This window comes from Callithrix jacchus, chromosome 15, assembly GCF_049354715.1.
Source record: "Callithrix jacchus isolate 240 chromosome 15, calJac240_pri, whole genome shotgun sequence".
Taxonomy (NCBI): domain Eukaryota; kingdom Metazoa; phylum Chordata; class Mammalia; order Primates; family Cebidae; genus Callithrix; species Callithrix jacchus.
The window spans coordinates 77,488,675-77,509,662 of record NC_133516.1 but is presented as its reverse complement, the minus strand read 5'-3'; the positions used below and the strand labels follow the sequence as shown (position 1 = coordinate 77,509,662).

General features: G+C 43.1%; 1 protein-coding gene across 2 annotated transcripts in view; it reads right to left on the bottom strand.

The window, feature by feature from the left end:
* SNX4 (sorting nexin 4) overlaps nucleotides 1-17,534 on the bottom strand; it is a 62,769-nt gene extending 45,235 nt beyond the window's left edge. Inside the window, exons 1-3 of one of the 2 annotated variants that reach the window (XM_017965161.4) lie at nucleotides 17,364-17,534; nucleotides 11,433-11,525; nucleotides 1,642-1,763 (exon numbers count right to left, since the gene is read on the bottom strand). In XM_017965161.4, coding sequence (XP_017820650.1) covers nucleotides 1,642-1,763 — 122 coding nt within the window. In that variant the 5' untranslated portion in view covers nucleotides 11,433-11,525; nucleotides 17,364-17,534. The remainder of the gene's footprint in view (nucleotides 1-1,641; nucleotides 1,764-11,432; nucleotides 11,526-17,363) is intronic. The other variant, XM_002758716.5, reaches the window with a different exon arrangement.
* Nucleotides 17,535-20,988: the final 3,454 nt, after the last annotated feature.

The following is a 20,988-nucleotide window of genomic DNA, read 5'->3' as shown; positions in this document are numbered from 1 at the left end:
TCAAAAATTCTCTCATATCTATTTGTTTTAATTGAAAGCATTTCTGCTCACTCCCTGCAGACAGAAAAGAAATAGTATATTCTTTATTCTTTCTATAAACTGTTTATAACTGGTAACAACAAATTGAGTCTTCCCTTGCCTTTCCTTAGACAAAACAAATTTAATTCCTTTAGCTTTTTCCTTATGAGGTTAAAAGACAAATTTTCTGCTAAGTTTTGATTTCTTACCCCATAATTTACTTTGCCTTTTCTATTTTTACTAACCAAGTTCTTTTTGTTTTTTAAAGGTGTCTACTTTCCTTTATTCTTAAATTTACTCCAAGTTCTAAAGTGCCAATCTCAATTAATTTTTTTGTGGGTTAATTTCTTTGTAACTCCCAGCTGTCCTAAGAGGACTCAGACCTTACTCTCTACTCCTAGAATTCTTTGTTAACCATTTCCACCGGCCCAAGTTCACTTCATACATGCCTGAGAACCTGGTATCCTTTTACAAAATTGCACAGGGACTCTAAGACCAAGGAATCCACCAAAGCATGTATCAAGTAACATTCCAGATTCTAAAAGTATTCCATTAACCTTCCCTCTCTGCACAAAACAAATTCACTAAAATATACCAAGGGTATCACAGCAAAAGATAGAACTTACCCATTAAAAGGTAAAGAAATGGGGCTGGATGCAGTGGCTCACACCAGTAATCCCAGCATTTGGGGGGACTGAGGCAGGAGTATCGCTTGAGCCCAGGAGTTTGAGAACACACTGAGCAACACAGTGAGACCCCGTTTCTACAAAAAAGTTAAAAATTGCCGAACACAGTGGCTCATGACTGCGTGACATGGTGAAACCCTGTCTCTACTAAAAATACCAAAAATATCAGCTGAATGTGGTAGCACATGCCTGTAATCCTAGCTACTTGGGAGGCTAAGGCAGGAGAATCACTTGAACCCTGGAGATGGACACTGCAGTGAGCCAAGATCATGCCACTGTGTTCCAGCCTGGGCAACAGAGTGAGACTCCATCTCAAAACAAAAAAAAGTATTTAAAAATTAGCCTGCCAGGCCAGGTGCGGTGGCTCATGCCTGTAATCCCAGCACTTTGGGAGGCTGAGGTTGGTGGATCACCCGAGGTCAGGCGTTCGAGACCAGCCTGGCTAACATGGCGAAACCCTGTCTCTACTAAACATACAAAAATTAGCTGGGCATGATGGTGGGCTCCTGTAATCCCAGCTACTTAGGAGGCTGAGGCGGGAGAATCACTTGAACCCGAGAGGTGGAGGTTACAGTGAGCCGAGATCATGCCATTACACTCCAGCCTAGGAAACAAGCGCAAAACTCTGTCTCAAAAAAAAAAAAAAGAAAGAATTAGCCAGCCATGGTGGCTCATGCCTAGATGCCAGCACTCAGGAAACTGAGGTGAGAGGATCACTTGACTCCAGGAGTTTGAGGCTGCAGTGAGCCATGACTATACCACTGCACTCCAGGCCCAGGCAACAGAATGAGACTCCTGTATCCAAAAAAAGTAAACAAACTCAATCCTGAAAAAAAAAAAAAAAATCTTAATTCTGTTATACAACAGAGTCTGCACCAACAGCTACCAGAAAAAGCTTTCCACATATACCCGTCCAGGTGTAATTTTCATCACCCACCTTGTTTCAATGAGGTAAGCAGTATATGTTTCTTGCATGTTCATGGCATTTCTTCCAGTTCGCTTTTCTGCTTCTGAAACACTGATTTCTATCTTCTTCAACCAAAAATTATTGTGTGTCATCTGGACAAAAATAAATGAAACAACAAAAATTACGATGGTACTGAAAAAAAGCCTCAGCTATAAATTCAACCCATTATTGGGTTTACATATTTCAAAATAGTTTCTTATATTTCCTGAGTTGCCAGGGGTTGCAAAATGACAGCAGCAAATGATAGCTGTTCTTTATCAACATACGGCAGTACATTAACTTTTCCAGAGGTATTTATATATATATATATATATATATATATATTTTGAGGCCAAGTCTCACTCTCACTGCTGGAATGCAGTGGCGTGATTTCGGCTCACTGCAACTTTTGCCTCCTGGGTTCAAGAGATTCTCCTGCCTGAGTCTCCCAAGTAGCTGGGATTAAAGGCATGCACCACCATGCTCAGCTAATTTTTACATTTTTAGTAGAAATGGGGTTTCACCATGTTGTGCAGACTGGTCTCAAACTCCTGACCTCAGGTGATCCACCTGCCTTGGCACTCCCAAAGTGCTGGGATTACAGGTGTGAGCCACAGCACACAGCCTTCCAGAGGTAGTTTAAAAGGTACTATATATATATAATGATTAAAATTTAGACATTTCGTTAGTGACCAAGAATAATCTACAGAAATACATAAGAAAGTATCTTAAAAACACATTAGACAAAAGGATTCTGGGAGGATGGGTGGAATAGGAAGCATCAGGAATCCATCTCCCCACCAAGCCAACAACTGCACTGGCAGACTCTGATGTAAATATCTGAGAACTCTGGAGTCCAATAAAGGCTTACAACTTCCAGGGAAAGGCTTAGATGGCAAGATGTGGTTAATTTCTATCAATTTCAGCTACCTATCCCTTAGTCCCTAGCAGGCAGCTGTTCAGCATTCCTGGAACAGCGTGATGAAGCCCTGGTAGGCAAAAAGGACCTTGTTCTCCAAACATCCAGGATCTGTCTTCTGATCACCGACTGCTTCTTCTAAGAGGCACAAAGAAGTGGTGGCCATTGTTGCTGCTCCTCCCCACATTGTTGCAAACCTCTTGCCCTGTCTGAAGTGACTTCCGGGACATCAAAGGCCGGCATTCTGTTTTTCCTCCCTTCATTTTTCTTTTGACCCCCTTTTTTGAGCCAGATGTTTAAACCTGGACATTTAGCCAGGTGTGGCAGTGTGTGTCTTTAGCCCAGCTACTAAAAAGGCTGAGGCTGGTAGATCAGTTCAACCCAGGAGGTCAAGACTAGCCTGGGCAACACAGGAAGACCTTGTTTCTTAAAAAGAAAAAATTGGTTATTTGAATACAACTGGGACAATTAGAAAATAACCACACATGCCCAGGAAAAGGTTCAAGCTAAGAAACATCTGAGAAGACTGTAAGTTTACACCTCCCTCAGGCTGATCTTTGGCATGGAGACAACCTACAGTAATTTAGAAAATAAAATAAAAACAATAACAAACAGCAAACCTCAGGGTAGGAGAAGAATTCAATGTCCAGAGTTACCATATTATTACATGCAAATGCCCAGCTGTCAACAACAACAAAAAATCACAAGGCATACAAAGAAACAGGGTGATATGATTCCTTCAGAGGGAAAAAAATAAATCACCAGAAACTGCTCCTGAAAAAGACATGATGACAGATCTGCTACACAAAGACTTTATCCCTTTATCCCCTTTTCATTCCTTTTTGTTTGTTTTGACAGAGTCTAGCTCTTCACCCAGGCTGGAGTGCTGTGGTGCAATCTCAACACAGTGCAACCTCCACCTCCTGGGTTCAAGCGATTCCTGTACTTCAGTCTCCTGAGTAGCTGGGATTACAGGTGTGTGCCACCACACTGGGCTAATTTTGTATTTTTTAGTAAAGACAGCATTTCAGCATGTTGTCCAGGCTGGTCTTGAACTCTTGGCCTCAAATGATCCATCTGCCTCAGCCTCAAATGAGCCACCATGCCTGGCCGACAAAGACTGTAAAGTAATCATCTTATAGATGCTCAGAGAACCCTAAAGAAGATGTGGAGAAAGCAAAAAAAAAAAAAAAAAAAAAAAAAAAAGATGTATGAGCAAAATGGAAGTATCAGTAAAGAGATAGAAAACTTAAAAAGAAAACAAAAAGTGGCCAGGCACTGTGGCTCACACCTGTAATCACAGGACTTTGGAAGACTGAGGTTGGCGAATCACCTCAAGTCAGGAGTTCAAGACCAGCCTGGCCAACATGGCAAAACCCCATCTCTATTAAAAATACAAAAACTAGCCAGGCATGGTGGTGGACAGATGTAATCCTAGCTACTTGGGAGGCTGAGACATGGAGAACTACTTGAAACTGGGACGCAGAGGTTGCAGTGAGCCAAGATCATGCCACTGCACTCCAGCCTGGGCAATAGAGAAGAGAAAAAAAAAGAAACAAACAAACAAAAAATCCTAGAGCTGAAAAGTACAATAACTAAAATTTAAAGTTCACTAGAGGGGTTCAAAGGCAAATTTGAGCAGGCACAAGAAAAACTGGCAAAATGGAAGACAGAATGGAAATTATCAAGTCTGGGGAACAGAAAAAAGATTGAAGGAAAGTAAACAGAGCTTAAAGGACATGCATGACACCATCAAACGGACCAACATGTACACTGTGGTAGTAAGGAGAGGGAGAGAGAAAAAGGGGAAGGAACAGTATCTGAAGAAATAATGGTTGAAAATTTCACAAATTTGATGGAAAAAATATATATAAATATCCAAGAAGCTCGACAAATTCCAAATAAGATGTTTACTGAGACTTTATAACTTTTCAAAGACAGAATCTTGACAGCAGCAAGAGAGAAGCAACTGATCATATATAAGGAATCCTCAATAAGGTTATCAGCAAATTTCTCATCAGAAATTTTGGAGGCTAGAAGACAGGGAGCTGATATCTTCAAAGCGCTAAAAATAAAATAACTGTCCATTAAGAATCCTATATCTAGCTAACTGTCCTTCAAAAATGTGGGAAAAATTAAGACATTCTCAGAGTCAGGAGAATCGGTTTTCACAGGAGGTGGAGGTTGCAGTGAGCCAAGATCAGGCCACTGCACTCCAGCCATGGCAACAGTGAGACTCCGTCTCAAAAAACAACAACAACAACAACAACAACAACAAAAAAAAACAAAATAAAATAAAACAAACAAAAAAGAAAATGAAATTATAAAAATAAGTCAATTTGTAATAGCATCAAAAAGAAAAAGTACTTGGCAATTAAGGTGGTAAAAGACTTGTAAAATGGAAACTATAAAACATTGCTAGAAATTTAAGACATAAATAAAACCACATCCCATGTTCATAATTTGGAAAATTTAATATTAAGATATCAAAACTACCCAAAGCAATCTATATAATCCTATGAAAATCCAATGACATTGTTTGCAGAAATAGGAAAAACCCTAAGAGTCATATGGAATCTTCAGGGACCCCAAATAGCCAAAACAATCTTGAAAATGAAGCATAAAATTGGATGACTCATACTTTCTGGTTTCAAAACTTACTACAAAGCTACAGTCATAAAAACAGTGTGGTACTGGCATAAAGACAGACATGTAGAACAATGAAATTGAATAGATAGCCCAGAAATAAACCTTTGAATATATGGTCAAACAATTTTATGACAAGACAGTTCAATGGGAAAAGGACAATTTTTGCAACAAATGATGATGGGAAAACTGAATATCCATATACAAAAAAAAAAAAAAAAAGAAATTAGATCCTTACCTAATACCCTATACAAAAATTAACTTTATATGGTTCAAAGACCTAAACATAAAACTCTTACAAGAAAATACAGGGAGGCCAGGTGTGGTGGCTCAAGCCTGTAATCCCAGCACTTTGGGAGGCCGAGGCGGGTGGATCATGAGGTCAAGAGATCGAGACCATCCTGGTCAACATGGTGAAACCCCGTCTCTACTAAAAATACAAAAAATTCGCTGGGCATGGTGGCGTATGCCTGTAATCCCAGCTACTCAGGAGGCTGAGGCAGAATTGCCTGAACCCAGGAGGTGGAAGGTTGCGGTGAGCCGAGATCGCGCCATTGCACTCCAGCCTGGGTAACAAGAGCGAAACTCCATCTTAAAAAAAAAAAAAGAAAAGAAGAAAAGAAAATACAGGAAAAAGTTTGAAGACATTGGATTTGGCCATGATTTCTTGGATATGATACCAAAGGCACAGGCAGTAAAAAACAAACAAACAAAAAATTGGCAAATTGGACTTCATGAAAATTAATAATGTCATGCATCAAAAGATAGGCCAGGCACAGTAGCTCATGCCTGTGATCCCAGTACTTTGGGAGGCCGAGGAAGGTGGATCACTTGAGGTCAGGAGTTTGAGATCAGCCTGGCTTGCATGGCAAAACCCCGTCTCTACCAAAATACAAAAATTAGTCAAGTGTGGTGGCATGTCCGTAATCCCAGCTGCTCAGGTGGCTGAGGCAGGCAAATTGCTTGAACCCAGAAGACAGAGGTTGCAGTGAGCCAAGATCACGCCATTGCATTTCAGTCTCCGCTGGAACAGAGTGAGACTATGTCTCAGGATGGGGGAAAGATAGTATTAGTAGAGTAAAAAGGCAACCCAAAGAATGGGAGAAAGTATTTTCTCTCATGAATCCAAACTCTATAGAGAACTCACAAAACTCAACAACAAAATACAACCCAATTCAGCCGGGTGCAGTGGCTCACACCTGTAATTCCAGCACTTTGGGAGGCCGAGAGGGGTGGATCACCTGAGGTCAGGAGTTTGAGACCAGCTGGCCAAAATGGCAAAACCCTGTCTCTACTAAAATTACAAAAAATTATCTGGGTGTGGTGGCAGGCGCCGATAATCCCAGCTACTTGGGAGGTAGAGGTTGCACTGAGCTATCATGCCAAGACTCTAGCCTGGGTGACTGAGGAAGACTGTCTCAAAAACAAAACAAAACAAATCTCACTCAAAAATGGAAAAATGGGCAAAGGACATAAATAGACATTTCTCTGAAGAAGCACGTAAGATGCTCAACATCACTCATCATTAGATAAATGCAAATCAAAACTACAATGAGATACCGCTTTACAGCTATCAGAATGGCTACTATGAAAAACAAACAATAGAAGATAAGTGTTGGGATAGAAGATAAGTGTTAGGGACCGGGAGGTGGCTGTAATCCCAGCACTCTGGGAGGCAGAGACGGGCGGATCACAAGGTGGGCAGATCACGAGGTCAAGAGATTGAGCCCATTCTGGCCAACACAGTGAAAACCCTGTCTCTACTAAAAATACAAAAATTAGCTGGGCGTGGTGGTACGCACCTGTAATCCTAGCTACTGAGGAGGGTGAGTCAGGAGACTCACTTGAACCCAGGAGGTAGAAGTTGCAGTGAGCTGAGAAAGTAGCACTGTACTCCAGCCTGGTGAGTGAGCTGAGATTGCAGCACTGCACTCCAGCCTGGTGAGTGAGCTGAGATTGCAGCACTGCACTCCAGCCTGGTGACAGAGAGACTCCGTCTCCAAAAAAACAAAACAAAACCAAAAAAAGAAAAAGAAAATGAGCATTGATGAGGATGTGGAGAAATTGAAACCTTTGTGCCCTACTGGTGGGAATGTAAAGTGGTGCAGCTCCTGCGGAAAATAGTACGGTGGTATCTCAAAAAATTGAAAATAGAATTACAATATAATCCAGCAATTCCACTTCTGGCTATATACCCCAAAGAATTAAAAGCAGAGTCTCAGAGAGACATTTGTATATTCATGTCACAGCATGATTATTCACAATAGGTAAACTGTAGAAGCAATGCAAATGTCCATCAACAGATGAATAGATTTTTAAAATGTAATATATACAAACAATGGAATACTACTCTTCTTTAAAAAGGAAGGAAATTCTGTCATATGCTACAACCCGATTATAGATCTTGAAGACATTATGATAAGTGAAATATAAAATGGTCACACAAAGACAAATACTGTATGACTCCACGTATATGAGGTACTTGGAATAGTCAAAATCATACAGACAGTAGAATGATGGCTGCCAGCAGCTGGGGGAGGGGGAAGAATTGGCAGCTGTGGTTTAATGGGTAGTTTCAGTTCCACAAGATGAAAGGAGTTCTGGAGGCTGGTTGTACAATATATGTGAATGTACTTAAGACTGAACATTTTTAAACTATAAAGATGGTAAATTTTACATCATATGTATTTTAACACAATTTTTAAAACTGAAGAAAAAACACATTATACAAATAAAAATGATCCTCAATATTAATGTCTAATTTTGGGTTTAACCAAAGTCAAATCTCTCTCTATAAAAAGTCAAATATTATACATACACCAAAAGGCAAGATTATCAGCAGGCAGCATAAGTTTTTTTAAACAATCAGGAGTCATCTTACATTTAACTTTAAATTCACTTAATCTTTTGGCAGTGGTTAATAGGCTCCGCCCTTGAGGCAGCCCAGTTTTAAGAGCAGACTCCTATCTTTTCCCACTAGAACATCTCAGGTCTATACCAAAGGATGAAAAAGAACAAACACACCACTGGTAGCCTCTAGGCTGTATGTTTACTGCAGAAAGGTTTCAAATACACCCAAACTAACTCCAAGTCTAAACGAGGAAGAGAGAGTGAGACCACAGGATAACTGCTATGCTATGGCTTTTTTTCTTCTTTGCTCACTGTCAAAATTGAGGTGGGCTTTACCTTAATTTAAAATGTTGTACTGTATTATAATTGGGGTATTTTATGAAGGAGAGATAAAAGAAACACAGGTACAGCAAAAGGTAAAAGAAAAAGCTACATATATAAAATTAAACCTAGGCACTATGAGGTCTGAAAGAGCTCTGTGACAGTGCAAAAATATGAATCAGCAATGAAAACACATGATACACTATGGAGCGCTCCCAAAATGTATAAGAAAAATGTAGAAGAAGGTAAAAATGCTAAAAGAAGATAAAGAAAAAGAGCCAACCCAATAGGCTGAAATCATCAGCCAACAAAAACAAATCACTCAGTCCTCAAGCCATTTTTTAAAAAATGCAAGTTTTTATATATTTGTGTACTAAGACAGAAAATAAGAGAGACAGAAGGAAATCATCAACGAAAAGAAAGCTCAAGAAATCACATAAGCACAAGCCACTCAACATTAGGGTTGGTTATGAAGCCCTCCCTGGTTGATACATACATATATACTTATATTAATAATACCTTCTGGCCCACGGCCAAGCATTTTGATTTACCATCTGCTCCAATAAAAAATTACCCGAATTCTGAAAATACATACTGATAAAGTTATTAATATCGCCTCAGTCAAAAGGATAAGACATATGAATCATAAATTTACCCTGACATACCATCCAGTTTACAAAGAAGGGAAAAAAAAAAGCATAATATCAGCTATCATAAAAGCTAGAGAATACAAACAGGCACACAACAATAATACTAGTAGGGTTGGTAGATGATATAAAATTACTAAAACTGTCAGTATTAAAGCACACAACAGTGCCAAGACTAACACATAATTGTTAAAAGGACACATTCAACAGATTTAAACATGGACTGACTTGTTGAATGGCAGATGAGACCAGGGACCCTTTATAGAGAGACATAATTTTTATTTTATTTTAAATATTATGTGTAGAGAACGAGGTCTCGCTATGTTGCCCAGGTTCAAGCAATCCTCTCACCTCAATGCAGCGTCAACAGATACCATTTTTTTTTTTTTTTTGAGACAGAGTGTCACCCAGGTTGGAGTACAGTGGCTCAATCTTTGCTCACTGCAACCTCTACCTCCCGGGTTCAAGTGATTCTCATGTTTCAGCTACCCAAGTAGCTGGGATTACAGGCATGTGCCACCACACCCAACTAATTTTTGTATTTTTAACAGTAGAGATGGGGTATCACCATGATGGCTAGGCTGGGCAAGTAATTTAGCCTGCCTGTGTTTCAGTTTCCTCATCTGGAAAACAGAGATAATAGTACCTGCAATACATTGAATGTTTGTGTCCTCCTAAAATTTGTATGTTAAAATCCTAACACTCAAGGTGATGGTATTAGGAAGTGAGGCCTTTAGGAAGATTAGGTCATAAGGGTAGGGCCCTCATAGGTGGGCTTAGAGACCCCGGAGAGTTCCTCTCCTCCTTCCACCATGTAAGGACATAGTGAAAAGACACCCTAGGATAAGCCACAAAGCAATCCCTCACCAGTCCCTGAATCTGCCAGTTCCTTAACCTTGGACTTCCCAGCCTCCAAGACTGTGAGCAATTCATTACTATTGTTTTTAAGCCACTCAGTCTGTGGTACCTTGTTACAGCAGCCTGAGCAGACCTAATTCACAAAGTCATTGGGCACATTTAATGGGTTAATACATATAAAGAGTTTTTTAATTTGTTTTTGAGATGGAGTCTTGCTCTGTCGCCTGGATGGAGTGCAATGGTGTGATCTCAGCTCATTGCAACCTCTGCCACCCGCGTTCAAGCAATTCTCCTGCCTCAGCCTCCCAAGTAGCTGGGACTATAGGTGCAGGCCACCACGCCCGGCTAATTTTTGTATTTTTAGTAGATACGGGGTTTACCCTGTTGGCCAGGATGGTCTCCTCTTGATCTCCTGACTTTGTGATCCACCTGCCTCGGCCTCCCAAAGTGCTGGGATTACAGACATGAGCCACTGTGCCCAGCCGCATAGAAAGAGTTTTTAAAGTTGCTTGGCACATAGCCAGAGCACAAGTATTACTTTTCCCCCATTATTTTTAGGCTTAAATTTTCTGATGATGAAAAATTATACAGGCTTAATGTACAAAGACTGAAAAAAATTAATATAAATCACCTGTATCCCACAACCCAAAGCTAACCACCATTACTATAATGGTATACTTCCTTATCACCCTGTTGCTAGGTGTGATGCTGCTGTGTTACTGAAATAGGTCAGAGAGCTAACGATAAAAACCAGCTAGAGCTGGGTGCGTTGGCTCACGCCTGTAATCCCAGCACTTTGGGAGGCAAAGGCGGGTGGATCTCAAGATCAAGAGATGGAGACCAACCTAGCCAACATGGTGAAATCCCGTCTCTACTAAAAATACAAAAATTAGGCCAGGCACAGTGGCTCACACCTGTAATCTCAGCACTTTGGGAGGAAGAGGAGGGTGGATCCCCTGAGTTCGGACGTTCGAGACCAGCCTGACCAACAGGGAGAAACCCTGTCTCTACTAAAAATACAAAATTAGCTGGGCATGATGGCACATGCCTGTAATCCTAGCTACTCAAGAGGCTGAGGCAGGAGAATCACTTGAACCCAGGAGGCAGAGGTTGCGGTGAGCTGAGATTGTGCCACTACACTCCAGCCTGGGTAATAAGAGTGAAACTGTCTCAAAAAAAAAAAAAAAAAAAAATTAGCTGGGAGTGGTGGCACAAGCCTGTTGTCCCAGCTACTTGGGAGGCTGAGGCAGGAGAACTGCTTGAACCCAGGGGGCAGAGGATGCAGTGAGCTGAGATTGCACAACTGCACTCCAGCCTGGCAAAAGAGTGAGACTCCACCTCAAAAAATAAAAAAAGAACCACCTACTGAAATTACTTCCCTTCAGGGCTTTGTCTACACTGATCAGAGGTTTCTGGTACTAGGTTAAAAATGATGTGTTTACTAATCGTGATGCTTACTTCAGCTGTAAATAACTTAGTTCAGGCTGCTAAAACAAACAACCATTGACTGGGTGGTTTATAAAGAGAAATTCATTGCTCACAGTCCTGGAGGCTGGAAAGTACAAGATCAAGGAACTGGCAGATTCGGTGAGGGTCTGCTTCCTGGTTCACAGACAGCTGTGTTTCACTGTGTCCTAAAATGGCAGGAAGAAAGGAGATTTCTGGGGTTCTTTTTCTTTTTTTTGTAATAAGGGCACTAATCCCACTCACAAAGGCTCCATATCCATTACCTAATCACCTCTCAAAACCCCTCCACCAAACATCAGCACCTGGGATTAGGTTTCAACATATGAATTTTGGGGAGACAGAAACATTAAGTCCAAAGCAGTAATTAAGAAAAATAGGGCAATAATACGTGACCTGTTCTCTTGTGGTTTTCTCTATAAATAACAGCACAGCTATTCAGAAAACATTAATTTTTATTTAAAATAAATAATACGTTAAGTTTGAACAGTGTTCCAAACTGAGTAACACATTCACAGCCTATGAAATTAAGTTGGTGGGTTGTGACCAACATTTTTTTTTTTTTTTTTTTTGAGATGGAGTCTTGCTCTATCACTCACTCAGGCAGGAGTGCAGTGGCAAGATCGAGGCTCAGTGCAACCTCCGCCTCCCAGGTTCAGGTAACTTTCCTGCCTCAGCCTCTCAAGTAGCTGGGATTATAGGCATGTGCTATCATGCCTGGCTAATTTTTGTATTTTGCATTTCTAGTAGAGCCGGGGTGTCACCATGTTGCCCAGGCTGGTCTCAAACTCCTCACCTCAGGTGATCCGTCCACGTCAGCCTCCCAAAGTGCTGGGATTATAGGCGTGAACCACCGTACCTGGCCTCCAATTCTTTTTTTTTTAACAAAGTCTTGCTCTGTCACCCAGACTGAAGTGCAGTGACAAGATCATGGCTCACTGCTACCTCAACCTCCCTGGCTCAAGTGATCCTTCCACTTCAGCCTCATGAGTAGCCAGGACCAAAGGCGCATGTCACCACATTCAGCTAAGTTTTTAATTTTTTGTAGACTGGGTGTCCCTACAATGCCCTACGTGGTCTCAAGGCATGTGCCTCAGCCTCATAAAGTGCTGAGATTACAAGTGTGAGCCACTGCATACAGCCTAGTGCTTCTTTATTATTAAAAAATACAGAAAAGAAAATTATCGCCGGGCGTGGTAGCTCACACCTGTAATACCAGCACTCTGGGAGGCCAAGGATGGTGGATCACAGGTCAAGAGATTGAGACCATCCTGCCCAACATGGTGAAACCCCGTCTTTAAAAAGAAAAAAGTTTTTTAAGAAAAATATCAGAAAGTGTTGCATGAAGTAGTTGTTTCCTGAAACAGCAATCACATACGAAAGTATGCATATGCTGATTATGAGGTAAAAGTGTATTTTGCTTTGGAAGGCCAAGGCAGGAGGATTGCTTGAGGCCAGGAGTTCGAGACCAGGCTGGCCAACACGGCAAAACCCCAACTCTACTAAGAAAATATAAAAATTAGCCAGGCATGGTGGCATGTGGCTGTAGTACCAGCTACCTGGGTGGCTCAGGCAGAAGAATCACTTGAACCTGGGAGGTAAAAGCTGAAGTGAGCAGAGATCATGCCCCAGCACTCCAGCCTGGGCCACAGAGGGCGACTTTGTCTCAAAAAAAAAAAAAAAAAAAAAAAAAATGTATTTGGGGTTGGGCATGGTGACTCACACCTGTAATCCCAGCTATTTGGGAGGCTGAGGTGGGAGGATCACTTGAGCCCAGACGTTTGAGACCAACCTGGACAACAAAGTGAGACCTCTTCTCAATCAACAAAAAATTCTTGAGTATGCTTTTATGATTACTGCTAAACTGATGAACTATGTAATTATGCCTGTAAATTTTCTCTTCCTTTTTAAGGTTATCCTTCTCCACAGATGCCTCATACCTTACTCACAATTCTGGTCTATTCCACTTAGTTCTCTGCTGCCAATCAGTGAAGCTGTTCAATATGCACTGGAATTTTTAACCACCGGCTGCTTAATCAGTTTTTGCTCCTTCAGTGCTCCCAGATGTAGGGCACTCTCCCTAAAAATCACTTATGAATTCCTCAGGTAATGGGTTTTCTCTGGCAAATACTGTAAATGGTTTTTCTCTGGCAAAGACCTATCTGTTAACTGCCAACTCAATGGAATCTAAAAAAGCACTCTGTCTTCCATTCCCTTGCTATTTCCTCTCCTTCTGCTTGAACTAATTACTCCTTTCTTAGAGAATGAATTCCCTTCTCATATTTTCCATTTTCCAAATTATTTTAAATAGAACAATAGCTTTAAAAAACAAATGCACTTGTACAGAAAAAGAGCTTACATAGAGTTTAAAGAATCCCGATTAGTGGCGTTAAAACCAGAAGAGTCTTGTGACTCTTTGGCAGTGAAGTTTGCAAAACCTCTTGGGGTAAAATAATTAGTACAAATTACTCTCCCTCTTAAAATCTGCAGTCAAAAATAAGGCTGGGCCAGGCGCAGTGGCTCACGCCTGTAATCCTAGCACTTTGGGAGGCCAAGGCAGGTGGATCACTTGAAGTCAGGAGTCTGAGACCAGCCTGGCCAACATAGTGAAACTCCCTCTCTACTAAAAATAAAAAGTTAGTCAGGCATAGAGGCACATGACATTAGCCCCAGTTACTCGGGAGGCTGAGGCACAAGAATCACTTGAACCCAGGAGGGAGAGTTTGCAGTGAGCCAAGATTCTGCCACTGCGCTCCAGCCAGGGCAACAGAGCAAGACACTGTTTCAAAAAGAGAGAGAAAGGGTGGGTAAGCAAGCTTTTTTTTTCATCTCTGAACACTATTTGCCTAGGTATCTTTCTAGTAAAAAATGGATAAATCAACACATCTTTCACACCTTTTTTTCTTTTTCAAAATTACAACTTGGGCTGGTCTGAACGTAGGTTATCTCAACTGATTTTCACACAATCAGTCACAGATCAAACTCCTTGTTCTACTTGTTTTCCCCTTCTCACTATTGCACTTGACTAGTCTAAAAAATTACAACTTAGTCTTAACTACACTAAATACTTTAAATATAGTATTGGAACAATGTACAAGACTATTTTAAACTTTTTTTTTTAATGAAAAAAAGTTTAATGGCTTAATGGAAAAAGCACTGATTTCAAATCGAGGTAAACCTAGATTCAAATCCCAGCCATGCTGACTAGCTTGTGACCGTGGCCAAATTACTTCTCTCTCAGCTTCTGGCTGGTTCCATTTACTCATCTATAGGAAGTAATTTTGAGAATTAAATAAAAAGTAGAGCCCCACTGTGCATAGCCCACACAAAACTAACTTACTTTTGTGCCCAGTCCTTCCTACCAGTAACAGCTACAATGAGGCCATAAAAATCCAACAGTAATTCTCAACTGAAGACAGACTGAGAGAGTACAGAGAGAGGTGAAGGGATATGAAGATCCTCAAAGGATGAGTTTTTAGTTTGCTTTTCTCTTTGAGAGGAGAACAGGGGAAGGGGAAGGAATGCACTAAATGTATGTTTGTTTGAATGCCTAGTAATTCTGAAATATTTGCCCAAATTAGGGAGTTGTTTTAAGAAACCACATAGGCTAGGCACGGTGGCTCACCACTGTAATCCCAGCACTTTAGGAGGCCAAAGCAGGCAGATCGCCTGAAGTCAGGAGTTCAAGACCAGCCTAGCCAACATGGTGAAACCTCGTCTCTATTAAAAATACAAAAATTAGCCGGATGTGGTGGTGCAGGCCTGTAGTACCAGCTACTTGGGAGGATGAGGCAGGAGAACTGCTTGAACCAGGGAGGTGGAGGTTGCAGTGAGCTGACAGTTGCACTCTAGCCTAGACGACAGAGTGAAACTCTATCTCAAAACAAAACAAAAAACTGCATAACTTTGGTCATTAACTGACGGCCTCTTGTAACACATATTTACAAGTATTTTCCAAAAATGTCAGGAAATTGGCCGGGTGCCGTGACTCACACCTGTAATCCCACACTTTGGTAGGCTGAGATGGGTGGATCACTTGAGGTCAGGAGTTCAAGAGCAGCCTGGCCAACATGGTGAAACCCCGTTTCTACTAAATGTATAAAAATTAGGGCCAGGTGCAGTGGCTCACACCTATAATCCCAGCAATTTGGGAGGCCGAGATGGGTGGATCACCTGAGGCCAGGAGTTCAAGACCAGCTTGACCAACATGGTGAAACTCCGTCTCTACTAAAAACAAATGCAAAAAAATTAGCTGAGCATTGTGGCAGATGCCTATAATCCCAGCTACTCAGGAGGGTGAGGCAGGAGAATCGCTTGAACCTGGGAGGTGGAAGTTGCAATGAGCCGAGATGGCGCAATTACACTCCAACCTGGTGACAAAGCAAGACTCCGTCTCAACAACAAAAAAAATTAGTTGGCTGTGTTGGCACACGCCTGTAGTCCCAGCCACTCAGGAGGCTGAGGTATGAGAATTTCCTGACCCTGGGAGGCAGAAGTTTGCAGTGACCAGAGATCACGCCACTGCACTCCAGCCTCACAGAGTGAGATGCTGTCTCAAAGAAAAAAAAAAAAGTACACCCAAAAAAGTCTTCATGCTACCCTGTATACCTAGATATTTTCCTCAGCAGGCAAAACCTTCAAATCCTGAAGCCCCCGTTGGCTGGTCTCCAAACTAAAAAGTCTTTCCAGGCTGGGCGCTATGGCTCACACCTATAATCCCAGCACTATTGGGAGGCCCAGGTGGGCAGATGGCTTGAGCCCAGGAGTTGCCGACCAGCCTGGGCAACATGGTGAAACCCCATCTCCTACAAAAAATACAAAAATTTGGTGGGGCATGGTGGCTCACGCCTGTAATCCCAACATTCTGGGAGGTCGAGGAGGGTGGATCACCAAAAGTCAGGAGTTCAAGACCAGCCTGACCAACACAGTGAAAACCCATCTCTACTAAAAATACAAAGTGAGCGAGATCGCCCCACTGCACTCCAGCCTGTTGCACTCCAGCCCCTGTGAATAGTCAGACTCCGTCTCAAAAAAAAAAAAAAAAAAAAAAAAATTAGCCGGGCGTGGTGGTGTGTGCCTGTAGTCCCAGTTACTCGGGAGGCGGAGGCAAGAGGATCATTTGAGCCTGGGAGTTCGAGGTTGAAGTGAGCTGTGTGAGCAATGCACACAAAAGGAGACTGGGCAGGGTGGTCTGACGTGGAGCACTGCAGTTTGTTTCTTAAAGGCTTCAATATAAGCAGGTCTACAAATCTTGCATTATATATGAAAACATTCTGAAATGAAACACATATATATGACACATTTTTCTCCTTTTCCTCAAGCAAATGAAAATCACTAATTACTAAAGAGTCTTCAAAAAGTACATGGGATTTCAATAAGTCTCCAATGGGAAATACGGCACTTCCCCGCAAATAAAGAAATTACAGCCAAACAAGGAGTTTAAAAAATGTTTTCTCATTTGTACCTTTTCTTGAAGCTGACACGTTCTTCAATTCCTGATGGCAGAACCAGACCAACCACACTTATTGCCTCCACCTGCACCTCACTCTAGTCCCGCACTCCCCTCCTTCTCAAGCACAGCTGCCCACTCCCCATTGCGTCCCTTTAAGCCCCTTCCCAGCAAAACCCCTTAACAACTGCCTAAAACATCAGCGTTCCTCTCGCCGTTCAGATCTGCCGGCTACGCAACCACTGAAAACCCCCTCCAGCCTCGCCCATCCGGGGCTCCGGCACCCACGCGTCCCTTTCCCTCTCCTCCGCCGTCTCGACTCTTCCCTCGGTCACCTGCAGCGCCTGGCGCTCGCCCCGCACCCAGCACCCCGCTTTTCCACCGAGCCTCCCCTTACTGCACCTGCGGCCCCCGCCTTTCCACCTCACTTCCCCTCACGGCTGGGCCTTCCCGGCCAAGCCCACCGGCCCGCGCCAGCGGAGCCGAGTGCAGCCCAGCCTGGCCCTGCCCGCTAGGCCACGACACAGGCCATAAGGGCTATGCTGCCCCTTCTCCTCACCGTGTCGCCCCCGGAGCCTTCTTCTCGGGCCCTCTCCGCTTCCTCATCGACCGTAACCCCTAGCCCAGCGTCTGAGCGGCCCAGCGGCTCCAGGGGCGCCGGCTGGAGCTGCCGCTCGGGGTCCGGAGTTGCCTGCTCCATGGCTGCAGTTCGGCGCGGCGAACCCAATGCGCCTGCGCTGCCGCCCCGCCCGCTGCCACCCGTCTCTCCGTTAGCGATGCCCCGCCCCTCCGGTCAGCTGGCGGAGCTGGGGGTGGGAGGACAAGCAAGCCCGCGGAGGACCTGGTCAGCTGCTAAGCCAGGACACCCAGAAAGCTGGGAGAGCCGGTGAAGAGAGAGACAAAGAGAAAGGCAAGGGGAAAGTGAACGCCTAAAGTAGGCATGGCGATCCTAAAGCCAACGAAACTCAAAAGAAATTGGAGGCGTAGTCTGACCTGACTTTGCCTTGCCTGTCATTATCGGGTTTGTTTTCTCCCGGAAAGATCAGAGCTCCATAAATTATTAACTTTCATCAGGTTGAGTAACACATTCAGCAAAAGGTAATACTTGAAAGGCTTTGAGGAAAGTGATGCGTCCCGTTGAAGCAGGGCTTGAGTTCTATTGTGTTTCATGAAGCCCTGGAGACTTCTGATAATTTTCTACAAACATCCCTTTTTGAAATTTTCCAAACCTGCTTCCTTGACAAGCTTTCACCATGGTAACTGGATGGAAAACGCTCACTGGTTTTAACAGACTGTGGTACCTTGAACTACTTTTCTATATAAAGTCTGGTCTCAATTTTTCAAATACAGAAACATTTTCTGCCCACTTAGTTATTTCAAGCTGTAACACACACTTTTCTCTTCCTGGAATGCTTTCTCTGGCCTGGGAGCAAATTTCCATTCATTTCTAAAAGCTCAGCTCAGTAATCATTTCCAAATGCTAAGTTGTTCATAAATCTGTTATGGGCTGGGTGCGGTGGTTCATGCCTGTAATCCCAGCATTTTGGGAGGCTGAGGCGGGCGGATCGCCTGACGTCAGGAGGTCAAGCCCAGCTTGGCCAACATGGTGAAACCCCGTCTCTATTAAAATACAAAAATTAGCCAGGTGTCGTGGTGGGCACCTGTAACCCTAGCTACTCCGAAGGCTGAGACAGGAGAATCACTTGAATCCACGAGGAGGAGGCTGATCTCAGCCAAGATCATGCCACTGCACTTCCAGCCTTGACAAAAGAACAAAGCTCCGTCTCAAAAAAACGGAGTTTCGCTCTTGTTACCCAGGCTGAGTGCAATGGTACGATCTTGGCTCACCGCAACCTCCACCTCCTGGGTTCAAGCAATTCTCCTGCCTCAGCCTCCCGAGTAGCTGGGACTACAGGCGCGCACCACCATGCCCGGCTAATTTTTGTATTTTTAGTAGAGATGGGGTTTCACCTTGTTGACCAGGATGGTCTTGATCTCTCGACCTTGTGATCCACCTGCCTTGGCCTCCCAAAGTGCTGGGATTATAGGCGTGAGCCATCACGCCCGGCCCTAAAAAAAGATTTTAAAATCAGGACAAAATGGATCCGATGGTTATTTTCCCCTATTTTATATACACGTAATAAATGTTCATTGTGGAAAATTAGAAAATAAAGTTAGGCATTAAAAAAAAAAAGCCACAATTTAAGCATATTGTGAGAAAAAAGAAAAGAAAAATAATAAAATAAAAAATGGTTCTTGGCCCGGAGTGGTGGTTCATGCCTGTAATCTCAGCACTTAGGGAGGTCCAGGCAAGCAGATCACTTGAGGCCAGGAGTTTGAAACCAGCCTGGCCAATATGTGAAACCTGTCTCTACTAAAATACAAAAAATTAGCCAAGCGTGGTGGCGTGTGTCTGTGATTCCTGCTGCTTGGGAGGCTGAGGCATGAGAATCACTTGAACCTGGGAGGCAGGAGGTTGCAGTGATCTGATCATGTCACTGAACTCCAGAGTGAGACTGTCTCAAAAAAAAAAAAAAAAAAAAAGATTCTTTTGGCCGGGCATGGTGGCTCACACCCTTGTCCACCCGCCTCAGCCTTCCAAAGTGCTGAGATTACAGGCATGAGCCACCACGCCTGGCAATCATTTTTTAAATTAAGGAAATATTAACAAGCAAAAATAAGGAAGTAAAAATATAGCCTTTTCCCTTATTAAGTCCTTCTAAGAATCTGTAGAAGTTAGGTATCAAGTAGTGGGAGTTAAGCATAGGAATAGAATTGTGTGTGGGGTGAGGAATTCAGTACTACTGGGTGCCTGGCCCAGTACCACTTCTTATTATTTTTGGTGACAGCCAGGTATTAGAGATATTGATGGCATAACATAGTGAGTTCCGTAAATCAATACAGATACGCCATAACTTACCAAAAATACAATATAAAATTACCTTTAGAGGCTTAAAAACTAACTGGAATATGAACATGGGGCTTAAATATAAATATTTTGCAGAAGGTATAGTGTCCTCACCATGGGAAAAAAAATTCAAAGCCCAAATATATGGCTGGAACACTCTTTTTGTTATTTCCAGTCTTGGACTTCTTTTTTTCTTTTTGAGATGCAGTCTCACTGTTGCCCAGGCTGAAGTGCAGTGGCACAGTCTTGGCTTACTGTAACCTCTCGCTCCTGGGTTCAAGTGATTCTCCTGCCTCAGCCTCCCAAGTAGCTGGGACTACAGTCATATGTCACCACGCCAGGCTAATTTTTATATTTTTGGTAGAGATGGGGTTTGCCATGTTGTCCAGGCTGGTCTCAAACTCCTGACATCAGGTGACCCACCCGCCTCTGTCTCCCAAAGTGTCGGAATGAGCCACTGTGCCTGGCCCGGTCTTAGACTTCTTTTTAAGACAGAGTCTCGCTCTGTTGCCCAGGCTGGAGTGCAATGGCACGATCTTGGCTTACTGCAACCTCTGCCTCCTGGGTTCAAGTGATTCTCTTGCTTCAGCCACCCGAATAGGTGGATTATAGGTGTGCATCACCATGCCTGGCTAATTTTTTTTATCTTTAATAGAGATGGGGTTTCACCGTGTTGGCTAGACTGGTCTTAAACTCCTGACCTTGTGATCCGCCTGCTTCAGCCTCCCAGAGTGCTAGGATTACAGGCGTGAGCCACCGCACCTGGCAGTCTTGGACTTTTTTATATTTTTGAGATGGAATCTCGCTCTATTGCCCAGGCTGGAGTGCAATGGCACAATCTCGGCTCACTGCAATTTCCACCTCTTGGGTTCACTCTCCTGCCTTGGCCTCCTGAATAGCTGGGATCACAGGCACCCACCACCATGCCGGGCTAATTTTTGTATTTTTAGTAGAGATGGCGTTTCACCATGTTGGCCAGGCTGGTCTCAAACTCCTGATCTCAGGTGAACCACCAACCTTGGCCTCCCAAAGTGATGGGATTACAGGCGTGAGCCACCATGTCCCGCAGTCTTGGACTTCTTAACACACAATTGCTAACAGCCAGAAAGAAGTGTACATTTAAAATTTTGGCCCAAAGGAAAGAGATACAAATATGGCACAACTGCCACAGGCTTGTTTCCCTAGCCAAATAGTACTAAGGTGTAGATAAAAAATAAAAATAGAAAAAGCTTCCAGCTCTCATGAGGTGGGTAAGCTGTAGCTTCTGGAAACAGAT